Raw genomic sequence first — 16425 nt, 5'->3', positions numbered from 1 at the left:
TCAGTTTCATATTCTAGGAGCACTAAAATCCACAAGCAAACACTACAATTAGCAGACACCAAAAAAAGGCTTGCCCTTACCCCAATTCCCAAAGTACTTAACAGACATCCAGAAAGGGAATTCTAGATACCTCACTGCCATGGTGTATAATCAACTAAACAAACAAAAAAAAAACCCTAAAATTATGCATATCAAAATTCTTTTTTCATTCTATCAACATTAGAAAGTTCTTTTAGCCTATTAATAGTATATCACATCATTTTTCATGGTATATTAGGAAATTATTACAATTTTTAAATGCTAAAACAAACCTTTTAATTACCTTATAGGAGTTTGTTGATATAAAATTCAGCTAAATAATGCTACTGTATGATGCACCCTCAAAAAACTGATGTAAAATAGAAGTAACTTTGACCACGCTAATTTGCTATTTTTAAAGTCTTCAGGTATTAATGAAAAAATATTTTGAGGAGATGTTAGGACTAGAGATCTCTCTTTTCCCTTACAGCAGTAACAAATCACTCAATATTTAATTGCCACAGCACTTCTCCAAGGACTTAACATTCAGCAGCATAAAGTTGTTTCATTAAACAAAATACTTCACATTTGAAAAACAAGCATGTTTTGAAGGAACAGGCACTTTTAAGATCTAGTCAAGTTAAAAATGTGTGTTCCCAAGCAAATGTATATTCATACATCTATTTGAATGTATACATTACCATGGACAAGAAAAATTGAATGTAAGATAAATCACATATCAGATGTAACTGATTTCCTATGAATATCTGTTGAATATACAGTAATTATTTAAATTAAAATTTTTAACAGCTACTTCCAGCTAATTAGTATTTCTAGTTATTTACTTAGTTCAACTATAACATTTTTATTCCAACAGTGGAGCGATTGTAAATAGAAAATTTGGGGATTAATAATTTTCTATCAATTTCATACATAAAGCTAACGTATCTTTTGAGCTTCTCAATGGCTCAAAAATTAAATTGCTACTGTTATTAAGAAAACAAAACCAAGAACAAAATTAGTTTTTCCCTGCTAGTCCCCATGGATCTAAGTCCACACAATAATTCTTCCCAATCTGCAAAACAAAACAAAACAAAACACAAATAGATGGGCTAAGGAAGAAAGATCAAAACAAAGAAACAAGTCAAAAACAAAACAAAACAAAACCTCTTTCCCTTTAGCAATCAACAAAATAACAAAAAAGAAAAAGTGGAAAAGTCCCCCAGAATATATGACCATGTAAGCATGGGCACTCTTGCAGAAAACCAAGTCTGCAACCCAAAGCCATGGGAAATTTAAATTAGAGCAAACGGCCACAATAGGCAAGGAAATCTGCAGAGATAAAAAGGGACTGCTGAGGTGGCAGGTACCCGACTAAAGATCTTTTGAGATTTCCAAACAAACTTTATTAGTTTTACTAATTTTAAAAAATAATAACTACATCCAGAGTATATCATAAAGATTAAGTTTTTCCCCACTTAAATCAAAACACACGTTTGTGACAGATCTAAAGGAAAAGATTCTTATTGCTAAAATTGAGAATCAGCAAATCAAATATGCTTCACAACTCTATCCCTTCTAAATTTAAATAATGTTAAAGCAACTTAACGATTTAACAAAAGGAAGAAAAGTCAGTTAAGACCCTTCGCTGTTGATGGTACCTAAGTGGTGGCACAATCACACAAGCTCAACGCAACTCCTCTTTGACGGCCCTGCAAAGAACTATATGCCAAAGTTAGTTTAACCAAACGAGCTTGAAAATCAGATGATCTGTGATACAACCATCGCAGTTCATCAATTAAATACAATCGTAAAAAAAATTTCCCGAACTACAACATCTCAAACAGAAGAATTAAGGGACTTCTACAACAACCAAAACAGTCATAGTATTAAGAACCAATACAAGTATTCCACAACTTAGGACCTGATGAATTTTTACCAGTAACTCACCTCTCCAGAAACATCTAGATTGAATACTATGCACCTTTTGAGGTAAGTACTTCATACACATAAAAACCAATCATACTAGATTAAAATAACACATTTACAGCAATACTTAAGCCACATTTATTCTCCCACAAAATTTATACCATTTTTAAAGCAAACCAAAAGAGCTGGAGTATATAGAGGGTATGGAATGAAGGCAAAATACTAATTATATAGGAGTGAGGTAATTTTTCAAGTACTTATTAGAATGCTGAAATTTTACTGGCAGTTAAAATCTTCCTTAAAAGTGGAAAGTAATGGTATTTCTAAATAAAACCATTCACAAAAGCTCACTTTTGTTTACATCAGACCATTTAACACTAATAAATGACTAGTACAATATAAAAAGTAACTTACAGGATCACTGGGGTTGCATTTTTTTTCTTTAAAACCTCCTTCATTCGGTTAAATTTATATGTCATTTCCCTCTGTGTCCTGAATTCTTCTCACCTGACTTTTCTAAGTATAATTTTTCCATTACTTTAACAAACTTATTAGCCATGACCAGTCTATTTCCTACATCTTTAGAATTTCTCATTAACTACAAATATGGACACAGTACTGAAAAGTATTCTAGAAATCTGGGCTTTTCCTCTTCTGTACAGGCACTATTGAGTGACAAAGCAAAACCAAATGTGACCTCGGTACTTCGAGGGAATTGCCAATAAAAACACTTTCAATACATAGCTCTAAATAGCCATTCTTTCAACTTGAGGTAATTATAAGTTAACTATATATATAGACAAAAGGTAGGAGTACAAATTATTTTCTCATTAAAGAATTATGCTGTCTTCCCTTAAAATGTATTTGCAAAAGATGAAAGTAACAGCAGATGCTCTCAAGTCCATGGTTAGCCAATTTTCAAAACTATGTCAAAAGCTGAAATTCTAAGGTAAAAATATCATAGAAATAAAAACTACACATTTAACAGACAAGATTCACTATTAAATAATCTATTACTACATTACATTTATATTTGAATCCAAATCTATATTACAACAATTATTTTTTTATCCCCATAATTACATCTATCCAGAGCTAATGCTATCAGAGCAAGATTCAAACGCTAAAAAACAAGTCAAAGCTATTCCTTTACATATTCTTAAGCATATTTGTATAATTTAAAAAGAAAAATGTGTCCTTCTACATGGTGGATGCTCAATTAAAGTATTTATTTCTTTATTACCAGTAGAATCAACAACAATCTGGCAAGTAACTCAAAATGCCAAAAACTTAACCATGACAATAATTTCTAACAAAACAAAGATAAACAATGATTGAAAGGGTAAAATATTTTGGCTGAAAAACTTCCATTAGGTTAATGCTTTACTTCATTAAGTGTTAACAACCAAGACTGTGCTGGCAAGAGATTAGTAAATTACTTTGAAATTAAATATAAATTTAGCAAAGTCTTAAAAACAAGATCTCCTACTTAGAGACATGAACTATCTGAATGGTCTTTATTCTTACAAGGGAAAAAAGAGTAAATGCTCTCCATTCTATACTTCTTTTGAACGATGTTTTACAGTCTGATCACATGTAGTTAACGTCAAGTTTACTTTCTGACCATAAAAAAATTTACTGTCTATAAATTACACTTACTTCTTAGACAAGTGATCACTATATGCAACACATTACTTTTATAGCAAACAGCTACATGAAAATTACATTTCAATACTCTTTACCCAGACATCAGGATTCAAGTTCCTATGACCTGCAGATAAGAAGGAAAATGTTGCCTGCCCATCTAATTTTATGCTTCTCCATCCCCCCCCAAAAATGTAAAACAGTGGATAATGAATAATATTTGAATGGCCACTAAACTTAGTCATTAGTTCAATAAATATATATGTTATTCTCCTATTAAGCAGTTTCCAATAAATTTAGTATATCTTATATGAAAATCAAATCAGTATCTAAAAGAAATGTCAAAAAAAGGGTAAAACTTTAATTCTCTTCCTAGGTACTTATCGCTGTTGAAAAGAAAAGCTACTGTAATCAATTTAGACTCAAAGTCATAAACTGACTTTGGAAGAATGCATACCTAAATTGCTGATCAAAAGGGAAATCACAGAAATTAGCAACATACAATATCAACATTCCAAAATGTTATTAAAATCCAACCCAAAGCTGCCTTAGCATTTCTGGAATTTCTAATGAGATTTTCAGTCCGCTGAACAATAGCCATAAAAGGCTTTCAAACTTCACTCCATTCACAAGTAAAGTTGAAATTGAACATTTTTATTTCTTCTCTCCCTATGACAACTTCACCATGGAACAGTGAATAACACAGCTCAAGTCATTATGCTAATTAGAAATTAAATAAAAAGATGCCCTTACAATAGTTAAGTGTAAGGTGACATGCTACAACTAGAAACACAGTTCAAAAGCAGCTTTACGAATTGTGTAGTTCAGGCTTACAAAAGCTGAAAACATCAGGGAGGGAGCTCCTTGACGCCCTCAGTCACTGAACTCTAGCATGTGGCCATTTTTCAATTATAAGGCAGAAATTAAACTATACATCGACGAGAAATATGTCAAATGGCAACCCACCCTTATGCTCTAAAAGGTCTCTCGAGAAACTATTTATTGAAATTAAGCTGACTTGTTATCTGATAAACGCAAGAGGGGGGAGGGACACTACCTTAAAGATTTGAAGAGTACTGAAAGTAAAGTTTAATTTATGAATGTTCCTAAACGAACAGAATGTGTCCCTTCCCTATGTTAGAAGATAGTAAAGAACACAAGCTATGAGGAGCCAGTTTTATTTTAAGAAATGCTCTACCTTGAACAGCCCTGTATAAAATATATACTTTAAATAGCTGGTCATGTCCTTTGACTAACCTTACAGCACCTGGCCCATTTGAGAGAATTTTTCTACCTGCCATAAAGTTGCATAAAACATCCAATTTTTTTTGAAGGGAAAGGAGAAGATACACAAGTAATAAACAAGCAGAAAAGGTGGAACAAAATAATGACCAAAAAAAAAAATCTTCCAAAAGCATTCTGACACATACGAAGAACATATATGAAACACAAATACCCTTTCTCACTTAGGCTGAGACAGCTACTAAAAAGGCATGCTATTAAAATATTTAATCATACCAACCCAAATATTAAATCATTAATTTAGCATCTGGGGTACCATACAGTCTTAAGTTTCTATGAGGGTTTTCTGCGTCTATTCTTCCCCCTTGCATTTAACCTATCCTATCCATTCTTCAAGACCCAGCTCAAAAGGCTACTTTGCAATTCAGTCTTATACTTTGCCTATAAATGTAATTGTTTTTTATCTGTTACATGAATCTGGAAATGATCTTCTACTATGCTGGAGCATCTCTTGTATCTGTAGAAATGTATTTAACTCTGGTGTTCCAGTGAATTTTCCATATCATCAGGCATTTTACGGCTTCTCAAGGCAGAGACTACATAGCAATTCTTGAATCTCAACACCCAAATGGTACAGTAACTTGTACATTGTAAGTATCCACTAGGTAACTACTGGACAAATTTTAAGATTCCAGATTTAGTTTAACTAAAATGTCACCAAATCAAATAAAATTTATTTAAGGAAAGTGCCATACTAGAGACATGTTCAAAAGCAACTTGGGTCCACAAAAAGTGGAGAACTTTGAATTCAAAATACCAAGTGGAAGCCATATGCCCATGCTTGCCACAGTGATCTTGTAGTTAGAAGAATTTTTTCAAAATATTTTCCTATTACATTAATTTAGTCTATTCATTGTCTCACTTTAGCTTTATAACTTTAATGAAACAAAATCATTATTTTACCAACATTGAAATTAAGTTACCCAAAGTCACAGCCAGTCAACTGAGGAGCTATAACAGATCTAATAACTACCACTAATTGAGGGCCTATAGGTCACCTCATTCAGAATTAAATTTTAAACTGGCACCCAAGGGATGAGTAGGTATCAGCCAGGCAAGGTAGAAAATGATCCAGATAGAAAAAAACAGCATTTGTACAGACCCAGATAAAATAAAATATGACTTATCCAGAAAACTGAAATTCAAATAGGTAACCCACTCTACTCAAATTTTAATTAGTTATCAAGTCTTGGTTGAGTGCTTAATAAATGCCAGGGATTCAGCAATTACCTCTAGATGAGTTCTTCATCCTGTGAAATGGTACCAAAACTTTTATGTGCATATTTTGGGGGAGTAAAGGGACCTGACACAAAAACGACTACAAGATTGGGGCACCTGGCTGGCTTAGTCAACAGAGCATGAGACTCTTGATCTCAGGGTCGTGAGTTTGAGCCCCACGCTGAGGGTAGAGTTTACTTAAAAATAAATATATATATAAAAGACTTACTGTACTAAGTCACTGAAAGCCATGATTTTACTTTAATCAAGCTGTAATTTCACTTCAACTTCATGTAGTACTACTATGTAAACAGCACTACTCTATATGCAAAGGTAGAACTTCAGTTAAATTCAACTAAGATTTGGGGCGCCTGGGTGGCTCAGTTGGTTAAGCAGTTGACTTCAGCTCAGGTCATGATCTCACGGTTCATGAGTTCGAGCCCCACATCGGGCTCTGTGCTGATAGCTTAGAGCCTGCAGCCTGCTTTGGATTCTGTGTCTCCCTCTCTCTCTGTCCCTCCCCTACTCATGCTCTGTCTCTCTTTCTCAAAAGTGAATAAACGTTAAAAAGTTTAAAAAAATAAATAAATAAATTCAACTAAGATTTGCTAGATACCCACTATGTGGCAAATGTTGATAAACTAAAGAAACGATGTGTCAAGTTGTACATATTGAATGAGCTCTATATTAACATAAAATTCTCTAACAATTACATACTAGGAACTAATACAGCTTCTTCAACTCTTAAAAATACTATATTCTTCATTCTTCAAAAGTTATTTCTTTTTAAAATCCGAATCTAATTTTTTGCTTAATCTTTAAAAATTACTAAATGAAAAACAAACATTAAGACCAGGAATAAATATAAAGCAAGCTTGTGAAAGTGCAACTAGATTGTTACACATGTGTTTAAAATACATTTTAAGACTACAAAAGTATTTCATTCATCAAATACTTTAAATTACCATTCATTCACTTCTAAAAAGTATGTTACATGCCTAATGTATCCAGCTCACAGTAGTGCAGAGTAGTGGACAACCCAAAATAGTCCAGAGTCCTAGAAATGAGGACTATCTTTACATATACTCTACAATGGACTGATCTCCAGGCTATATTGCCAACGGGAGGGGGGAGGGTAAAGCAAATTGTGAATAGTATGCTAATGTTTAAGAAGGGGGAGAAAGATTTCAAAGACATACACATATTTGCTTACATTTTTTTTTATATAAGGACATACCATCAATTTTCTCTGAATAATTACCCATAAGGGGAATGGCAAGAACAGGGTGAGGACTTGGATAGAAAGTAGAAGGTAGACATCTCTGAATATATTTTACCTTGTCTTATTGACTTAAATCTGGATATTATAAGCATCTTTGTAATTATAAAACAAATTAAATTTATAAACGGCAAAACTAAAAATTAAACATATCCAAAGCAAAATAAAACAAATGAACCTATCCATGTATCTAGTTGATAACATAACCACAGGGAGAGAAACCTGAATTTAATCAAGAAACACAGGGACACAGGGGAGTATGTTAAACAATACCATAAAATTCAGACTACAGAAAATTCTAGAGGACAACCAATACAACAAATAAGTTACAAGGGGAAAAAAAAGAGAATAAAGAAATAAAAGCGGAATCTAGAAAGGACACTTAAGTTATCAACCAATTATAATAAATGGATCTGATTCAAATAAATTGTAAGAAAAAAAATTAAGAGCCAGGAAAGGAAATCTGAATGCTGACTGGGTATTTAATAATAAAAGAATTACTGGTAATTTGTTTAGGTGTGATAATAAGATTATGTTTCTTAAGAAACTTTTCCTTTCAGAAATACATATTGAAAAATATTACATGAGCGCCTGGGTGGCTCAGTCGGTTGAGTGTCCAACTTCAGCTCAGGTCATGATCTCATGGTTCGTGGGTTCAAGCCCTGCATGGGGCTCTGTGCTGACAGCTCAGAGCCTGGAGCCTGCTTCAGATTCTGTGTCTCTTTCTCTCTGCCCCTCCCCTGCTCATGCTCTGTCTCTCTCTCTCTCAAAAAATAAATGCTTAAAAAAAAAGAAATATAGATATACATATATATGAATGAACAAAATGATAGGTCGATGATGTGCTTCAAAATAATACAGGAGTATGCAGTTATAACTGAGAAAAGACTAGTCATAAGTTAGGCTATGAGACACTGAGTTCATTGTAACATTCTATTTTTATATACTTCAAATTTTCTATAATAAAAAACTAACAAAAAGTTACTAATTACTCCCAGCGCTATTAATAACCCTTCTCTATGCAGGAAAATAAGTGGCTGATTATGCCTCTATAATTCCTATAGCACTTATTGTCTCTCCCCATCATCTGGCTATCTTACATAATAATCCTTCCCAAACTTGAGATCCTCTTCACAAATTAAGAAACATGCTAATTTCCCTTGGCGCATCTTTTCTTCAACCAGGAGCTCTACCTTTCTAATATATGAGAATCGCAAGTCACAGTACTGGAGATAATAAGAGAAAGAAAGTAAAGGGTGAGAATTTCAAAAAGGAAAACAAATGATAGAACAGGCAGTTATATAAATCCTTAGGAAAGAGTAAAGAGTGAAGGAAATGAAGCCTATACCTTAGAAATAAACTCCTACATCCCTCAGTAAAAAGAGCAGGAAGCCAGATACAACAAGCACTGAAAGCCGATGATCTCGCATGAATTTATTATAAGCAAAGCCCTCATCATAAAACTGCATGTACTGAGGAAGGCTAGGCTGAGCACGTTACATAAGTGTTACATCCCTAAGGCCTCAATGGGACCTCAGGAAGCTAATCAAGAACTTCAAACCAGGGGCCCTGGCTGGCTCAGTAGAGACACCATATGACTCTTGATCTCAGAGTTGTGAGTTCAAGCCTCACGTTGGGTGCAGAGATTACTTAAAAATAAAATCTTAAATGGAAATGCAAGCTGGTGCAGCCACTCTGGAAAACAGTATGGGGGTTCCTCAAAAAACTAAAAATAGAACTACCCTACAACCCAGCAATTGCACTGCTAGGTATTTATCCAAGGGATACAGGTGTGCTGTTTCAAAGGGACACATGCACCCCCATGTTTATAGCAGCACTATCAACAATAGCCAAAGTATGGAAAAAGCCCAAATGTCCATCGCTAGATAAAGAAGATGTGGTATGTATATACAATGGAGTACTACTCGGCAATCCAAAAGAATGAAATCTTGCCATTTGCGACTATGTGGATGGAACTGGAGGGTATTATGCTAAGTGAAATTTAGTCAGAGAAAGACAAAGATCATATGACTTCACTCATATGAGGACTTTAAAAAGACAAAACAGATGAACATAAGGGAAGAGAAACAAAAATAATATAAAAACAGGGAGGGGGACAAAACAGAAGAGACTCATAAATATGGAGAACAAACTGAGGGTTGCTGGAGGCACTGTGGGAGGGGGGATGGGCTAAACGAGTAAGGGGCTTAAGGAATCTACTCCTGAAATTATTGTTGCACTATATGCTAACTAATTTGGATGCAAATTTTAAAAAATTAAATTTAAAAAATTAAACAATTTTTAAAAAGTGAAAAAAAGAGAAGGAAAAATAAAAAGAAAAGAAAATCTTAAAAAAAAAGTTAAAAAAAAAAGAACTTCAAATCAGAAAATCAGAAACACATCCAACATTCAGAGGAAGAACAGTAGGGGGAAAAAAGGCCTCCTAGTTGTGTATTACCTGCCTGATTGTGTATTTTTAAATTTTTTATTAATGTTTATTTTTGAGAGAGACAAAGAGAGCACAAGTGGGTAAGGAGCAGAGAGAGAGGGAGACACATAATCAAAAGCAGGCTCCAGGCTCTGAGCTGTCAGCACAGAGCCCGAAATGGGGCTGCAAGATCATGACCTGAGCCGAAGTCACACACTTAACTGACTGAGCCACCCAGGTGCCCCTGCCTGATTGTGGATTAAAGCAAAACAAATGTGTAAGCATTTCACTAAAACTGAAGTAGTGGGGGACAGTCTGAAGTTTCCATAGAGCAAGAATGGCACTGCACTCATTACTACAAATTTAACAATAGTAAATGGGAAATATGTATGTACTTATATATTCCTTCATTCATTCACTACCTCAAATTCACTAATTCTATTTTTATTAAGGTAGTTAAGTTTTCAACTAATCTACCATCAGGATTGTAAGAGACTTAACTCCCTCTATTAAGGAGACACTTCCATAAATTACTTAGCTTCTTAGTGTCAGCTTCTTTTTATAATACATGTATTACATAAATTTTGTCTCTTCAATGAAACACTAAGCCACTTAAAGCTAAAACTATGTCTTTTATCATCTTAAATCCCCTCTATGTATTCTACAGAGTAGATGCTCAATAAATATTTGATCATTTAGCTATACAGAACTAATATATACAGAACTAATATATATCCAAGAAGTACTCCATAAATATTGTAAGGAGGCTTCTGAGTATGGAAAAGACCTGCCCTCAAGAGCCTGCAATCCCTTCTTTCATAGTGATATTTTAAATATGCCATAGTTTAGGGTACCTGAGTGGCTCAGTCGGCTAAGCATCCAACTTTGGCTCAGGTCATGATCTCACAGTTCATGGGTTCAAGCCCCAGGTCAGGCTCTGTGCTGACAGCTCAGAGCCTGGAGCCTGCTTCAGATTCTGTGTCTCCCTCTCTCTCTCTGCCCCTCCCCCCGCTCACGCTCTCTCTCAAAAATAAATAAACATTATAAGTAAAATTAAACATGCCATAGTTTGGGGGTTTGGAGAGAAGGGGGAGCAGCACACCAAATAGCTACTGCTACTGTTTAATAATCATCATTTCAAAAGTATGCCAGAATTTCTACAAATTTCCACCAACATGAAAAAAATCTTCTCTCTAAAGACTATTATATAAACTGAATTCAGATCTATTCACAAACAGGATAATAATGATTAGAGAGTAACAACGCACTCAGATAAACATCAGTGCAGAATATATTGTTTATTAACTGAAAAGAAATAGGATTATGGCATTAGCAGATCAAGGAAATAAAACAGGAGATATACATTTGAATATTTGTCAGAATTTATAAAAGTCAAGCAAGTTAATTTGCAGAATTGCAGAATTTGTTTCAATTTGGTTGGAACAAAAAAGACATCCTAGGAGCAAAGGGATAAATTTCAACATGGATAAGAGGAATATATGCTTAATGAATGTCAAAGGGAATCAAGAAGTACAGTATTTGGAATTACTTGGGTCTTGTACCAAACATTAGTAATGCTACTAATGTTGCAGAAAAAGTGCTATAAATTTATACACATAAACACACTAAACTTTAAGAGAATACACACTTATAAGAATCAGTTTCTTTAAAAATTGTAAGTAGAAGAAAAGATACAAGAAAAACGTGATACCAAAAAAGCCATTCTAGAAAAACATAAGACAACATAAGTAAAAAGTATAAAAAACAAAATACTAGAAGAAAAAACTAAGAAATAACAGAGTAAACCAGCACATCACAACAGAAATACACAACATCACAAATCATTGTTAAAAGCAATGCAGTTAAGTGGAACCCTCACACAATGCAGGTGGGAGCGTATAATGGTGCAGCCACTGTGGAAAACAGTCTGGTGGTTCCTCAAAAGTGAAACAGGAATCTCTGCTACTCTATTCTGAGGTACATGCCTAGAATAATACCCAAAATAGGTATTCAAATGATACTTACACATGAATGTTCACAGTAGCACTATTCATAATAGCTAAAAGGTGGAAACAACCCAAATGTCTATCTACCGATGAACGGATAAACAAAATGTGGTGTAACACTACAGTGGAATATTATTCAGCCTTGAAAAGGAATGAAGTATGATACATGCTACAATACGTATAAACCTCTAAAACATTATGCTAAGTAAAAGAAGCCAGACACAAAAGTCACATATTAATTAGATGATTCTATTTACATGAAATACCCAGAATAGGTAAATCCATAGACAGAAAGCAGATTAGTGGTTGCCAGGATCAGGGAGAGGAGGGAAGAAAGAGATCCATAATGTTCTAAAAATGTTTTGGAACTAGATAGACATGATGGTTCCATAACATTGTAAATATACTAAATGCCACTAAATTGAACACTTTAAAATAGTTAATTTTGTTATGTTAATTCCACAATTAATAATAAACACAAATGTCCCCTCCTCCAAAAATGCAGTAACAGCCATGCTTCTTATCATCTGCTAATAACAGAAAACACTAAAATTGTTTGGCAGAGATCTCTTTATATTCCTTCGTTTCTTCTCTCCTGTAAAACATACCTGACTAAATCTATCATTCCCTTTCTTCTAGAATCTTCACTTCCATATGGCTCACACTCCATATGGCTACCCTATACCCCCATTCTCACTACCCCTCATTAACCTCTTTCATTTTGTCCTGAAAAACCTTAGTTCTCAGGGCAAAATGAGAACTGCTAATCACTTCCCAGTTAACCTGCTCCTCTTTCTGTGGAAAAATAACCCTTTCAATTTATCAAACTTTTCAGTACGTTAAGTCTGAAATGACGATAAGATAGCCAAATGGAAAAATCAGCAAGGTGGACAACCTGAGTTCAAGAAAAGTGGCTGATCATTATCAACACATTAGTGTTTGATGAAACCAGGTGCAATGTCAGGGTTGAAGAAAGAACAGGCTAAATGCTTTTGACCCATCGTACACCTAACCCTGGATCATTTGGTTTCCATAATCTTGCTCCAGGCTGCCAAGTATTACTGGAAAAAGTTATGAAATCCTTCAAAGTGAGTTCACTGCAAGTTCATATTGTTTCAATTTTAATTGAATACTACTCCTAAGTAATCCTTTTATTCGCTTATTGATTTATCAGCACAATGATTTCCCAACTATAAGCTTCAGACTCCCGGGGAGCTGCACAATTAGCTATCACAATGGATACCCAGAGGCATGCATTATATAAAGAAATATACACCTATATGTATTAACATTTTTCCAATGTGCAGATACTGGGGTTAATAAAATACAACGTCATGTGAGAAAGTACTAAAACAGCAGCTTTTTGCTAATACGCATTTTCTCAACTAACAAGCACTATAAACATAACTACAGTGATGTGGGGGGAGGGTTTCACAAACCGTTGTGAAGTTAAAAAGGCTGTCATCTTCAAAATACTGGGAACCACCGCCTAAGAGAATCTCCCACAGCACTTAAACATGCTTTCCGCACTCAAAGCTCCTAGGTACTCCCTGCCCACTTCCACTCCCAATTCTCCTTTCATTTTCTCAAGAAAATCAAACACATGCTCATATATCCCCTCATCTGCCATCCATCTGAATGTATTTTTTTTCACTACTTCTATATTTGATACTTTAGAAGTTACTGGTGTGCCTCTTCCCTTCTAAGGCTAATTCAGACATACACACCTGATCCCATCTCTTCCTTGGTCCCCACTACCTCAATCCATCAAACAGGTTTAATCTCTCCTTCAAAAGTTTTTTCCCTTCTACCTAAAAACATTTTCAGATCTTATTCTGATAAAACTTTACTTGATTCTACTCCATGTTCTAGCTGCTACTCTATTTCTTCCTTTTGCTGTCAACTTCTAAGGGCTGGCCTGTTATAGACTAAGCCAACTACCTATTTTTACAAATAAGATTTTGTTGGAATAGCCATCCTGTTTTTTTAGGTATTGTGGCTGCTTTCCCACAAGGGCAAATTTAAGTAGTTAGGAAATCCTATGGCCTGGAAACCTACAGTTTGTCTCCTTAAAAAAAAAAAAAAAAAAAAAAAACAAAACCTGGGTGGCTCAGTCAGTTGAGTGTCTGACTCTTGATTTCGGCTCAGGTCATGATCCCAGGGCTGTGGGACTGAGCCCCACATCAGGCTCCACACTGAGCAAGAACCCTGTTTAAGATATTCTCTCTCTCTCTCTCTCTCTCTCTCTCTCCCTCTGCCCCTTCTCGCCCACTTGTGCTCTCTCTTAAAAAATTTAAAAATAAAAATATAAATAAATAAATAAATAAAAAGAGGTCAAGTACTGGGGCTCCAAAGCATGACCTACATTCAATGCCGTCATTTCCTCTGAGAACAAGTGGGTACTATTAAAGGTTTTGGAGCAAAGTAAAGTACCATGAGCAAAAGGGCCTTTCAAGACTCCTAGTTTAACAACAGTGTGCAGGGAAGATATAAAAGATCATTTAGGAAATCACTCACTGCAAGAGTCTAGCATTAGGCATACAGGGAGAGAAACAAAGGGGACTTTTTAAAGGAATAAGCATCAAGATTAGATGCAATATATGACAGAGAAGACAAAGCTCACACCAAAATTTCAATCTTTGGTGATGTGGTTTCTCCTATAATCTACTGTAGACTTACGGCTTTTCAGAGTCTATCTTAGTGACTATAGAGTTCCTAAAATCTCAATACTAATTCCATATCCTCTGTGTATCAAGCATTCCCCATGCTTGCTACCTGGCTAATGCCTAGGTAAGCAAATCACTTAGGAAGAGGCAGTCCCAACAGAGTTGGCCAAATGAGAACACAGGACCAATGTCAGAGATGGATGGAGTACTCACCTGTGATACCAAGTAGAGAGAGAGGGGGACTAAGATTTCAGGTCCAGAACTGGCTCTAGCCAAACAGGAAGAAGCAGCTATGAATTTGCTTACAGTAGAAGCAGAGTGTCTTTGATATTCTGACATACTCTTTCTGATGTTCAGACAGACCACTATTAGAGCAGCCACTGGTAAGAGTCTCATGAGAAACAAGCCAAAAAACAAGACTGAAAGGTGAGGAATTAAATGGAGCAGACCCTATTGGTCTTTTGTCTAGGAAAAGCAGTCTTCCTTATTAAAGATGGTACTACTTTTCAAAATGGCCAACATGATACTAACCTTCATTTACAGAGTTTTCACATCCCACAAGATTGAGAAGGATATCATCATCTTTATCATCAACTTCACATCCCAGCAGCATCCAGTTCTCCACGTTATCACTTTCTGAAATGGTGCTCTCTTCCTCTTCACTTGAACTGACCTCTATAATCATGACCTCTCGGACTGTACCCGATAGCTCTTCAGATTTAGGCTTCTCAATATTCCTCTTGCATTTCTTATCAGTCAACTTATTAGAATGAAAAGATGCAGGAGGACCTTGTGTTTTTTCTTTTGCTTGGACTCTAAAATTCTTTCTTTTGCATCTGTAAATACTATCTTCATCAGACAAAGTGATGACCTCTGACCCATCTGATAGCTGGATGACCTCACTATCCGAAAGGATAATTAAGTTCTTCTGATTTGGTTTACTAATGGATGATTCAGAATTCCCAGAGTTCTCCTCTTCATGTTCTTCCTCTTTAATGACACTATCAAGATCTTGGGCATAATGAACTTGGCTGTAGAGCTGAAATTCCACCTCACTATCAACACTCAGTTCACTAGAGGACTCTTCACGATAAAGGTCATCTTCGTATGCTTCTATAGTCTCATAACCACCAAACATCATGGAAAGTCAGTAATCTTGATGCTGTAAAAGAGAAAACCATACAAAGAATGTATTTTAAAAGCTCAGATCATGCCTGTTTAGTGCATAACAATATCACCTTAGAGCTAACTTCTGTGAAAGCCATCACTGTTCTCAGTGACATATTAAAATACCTTTTCCTCTTAGAGTACCTTTTTTTCAAGGATTTCCAAATCCTGTTATGACCTACTCTTAACAATGCCCACCCCTCCCAAATGAAAATTACTACCAACAAATTGACTTACAGCTATTAGTGGAAACACAATATTTTGCAGGTGTGACAGAAAGAAAAACTAGGTTGACATCCACTGCTTCAGACACCAAACATTTTTTTCCCCTAAAATGTTAAAAATCACAAGAATGTTTTAAGTCATTCTCACTAGTCCATCCATTTTTCATCTCTTCCCTGGTTCTGGCTCTTCCTCTCATCTTTTCAGATATGCATTCTCACATAGAAATATCACTTCAACTTTAATGAAAATCCACTACAGGAAACAATCATATTTACTGTTTTAGTGCAGATTTTTATTTTCAATCAAAAAATTAATCTCATGACCTTAACTTGACTAAAAGAATACATAAAAATACGTGATAAGCCATGGTTTACTTTTGTACTAGCAATAAAGATGTGTGTGAAACACACACACCTAAAACTGAGGCAAACTCCTAGCTACAGGAGCACTTTATTTTCCTACTGTGGCATATTAAATCTTATTCACCTTCCACTCAGCTTAAACATCACTTTTCTGAGAAGCTTCCCTTGACCCACCAGACTA

At 35.1% G+C, this 16425-nt stretch overlaps 1 protein-coding gene across 4 annotated transcripts in view; it reads right to left on the bottom strand.

Moving 5' to 3' along the window:
• ZCCHC7 (zinc finger CCHC-type containing 7) overlaps positions 1-16425 on the bottom strand; it is a 255900-nt gene that overhangs the window by 235315 nt on the left and 4160 nt on the right. For 3 of the 4 annotated variants that reach the window (XM_030294442.1, XM_030294439.1, XM_030294441.2), the window contains exon 2: positions 15022-15652. In XM_030294442.1, coding sequence (XP_030150302.1) covers positions 15022-15631 — 610 coding nt within the window. In that variant the 5' untranslated portion in view covers positions 15632-15652. Of the gene's footprint in view, positions 1-15021; positions 15653-15894; positions 15987-16425 lie in introns of all 4 variants that reach the window. The other variant, XM_030294440.2, reaches the window with a different exon arrangement.

The sequence above is a fragment of the Lynx canadensis genome, chromosome D4 (genome assembly GCF_007474595.2).
Source record: "Lynx canadensis isolate LIC74 chromosome D4, mLynCan4.pri.v2, whole genome shotgun sequence".
NCBI lineage: Eukaryota > Metazoa > Chordata > Mammalia > Carnivora > Felidae > Lynx > Lynx canadensis.
This window is presented reverse-complemented; position numbering and strand designations above follow the sequence as displayed.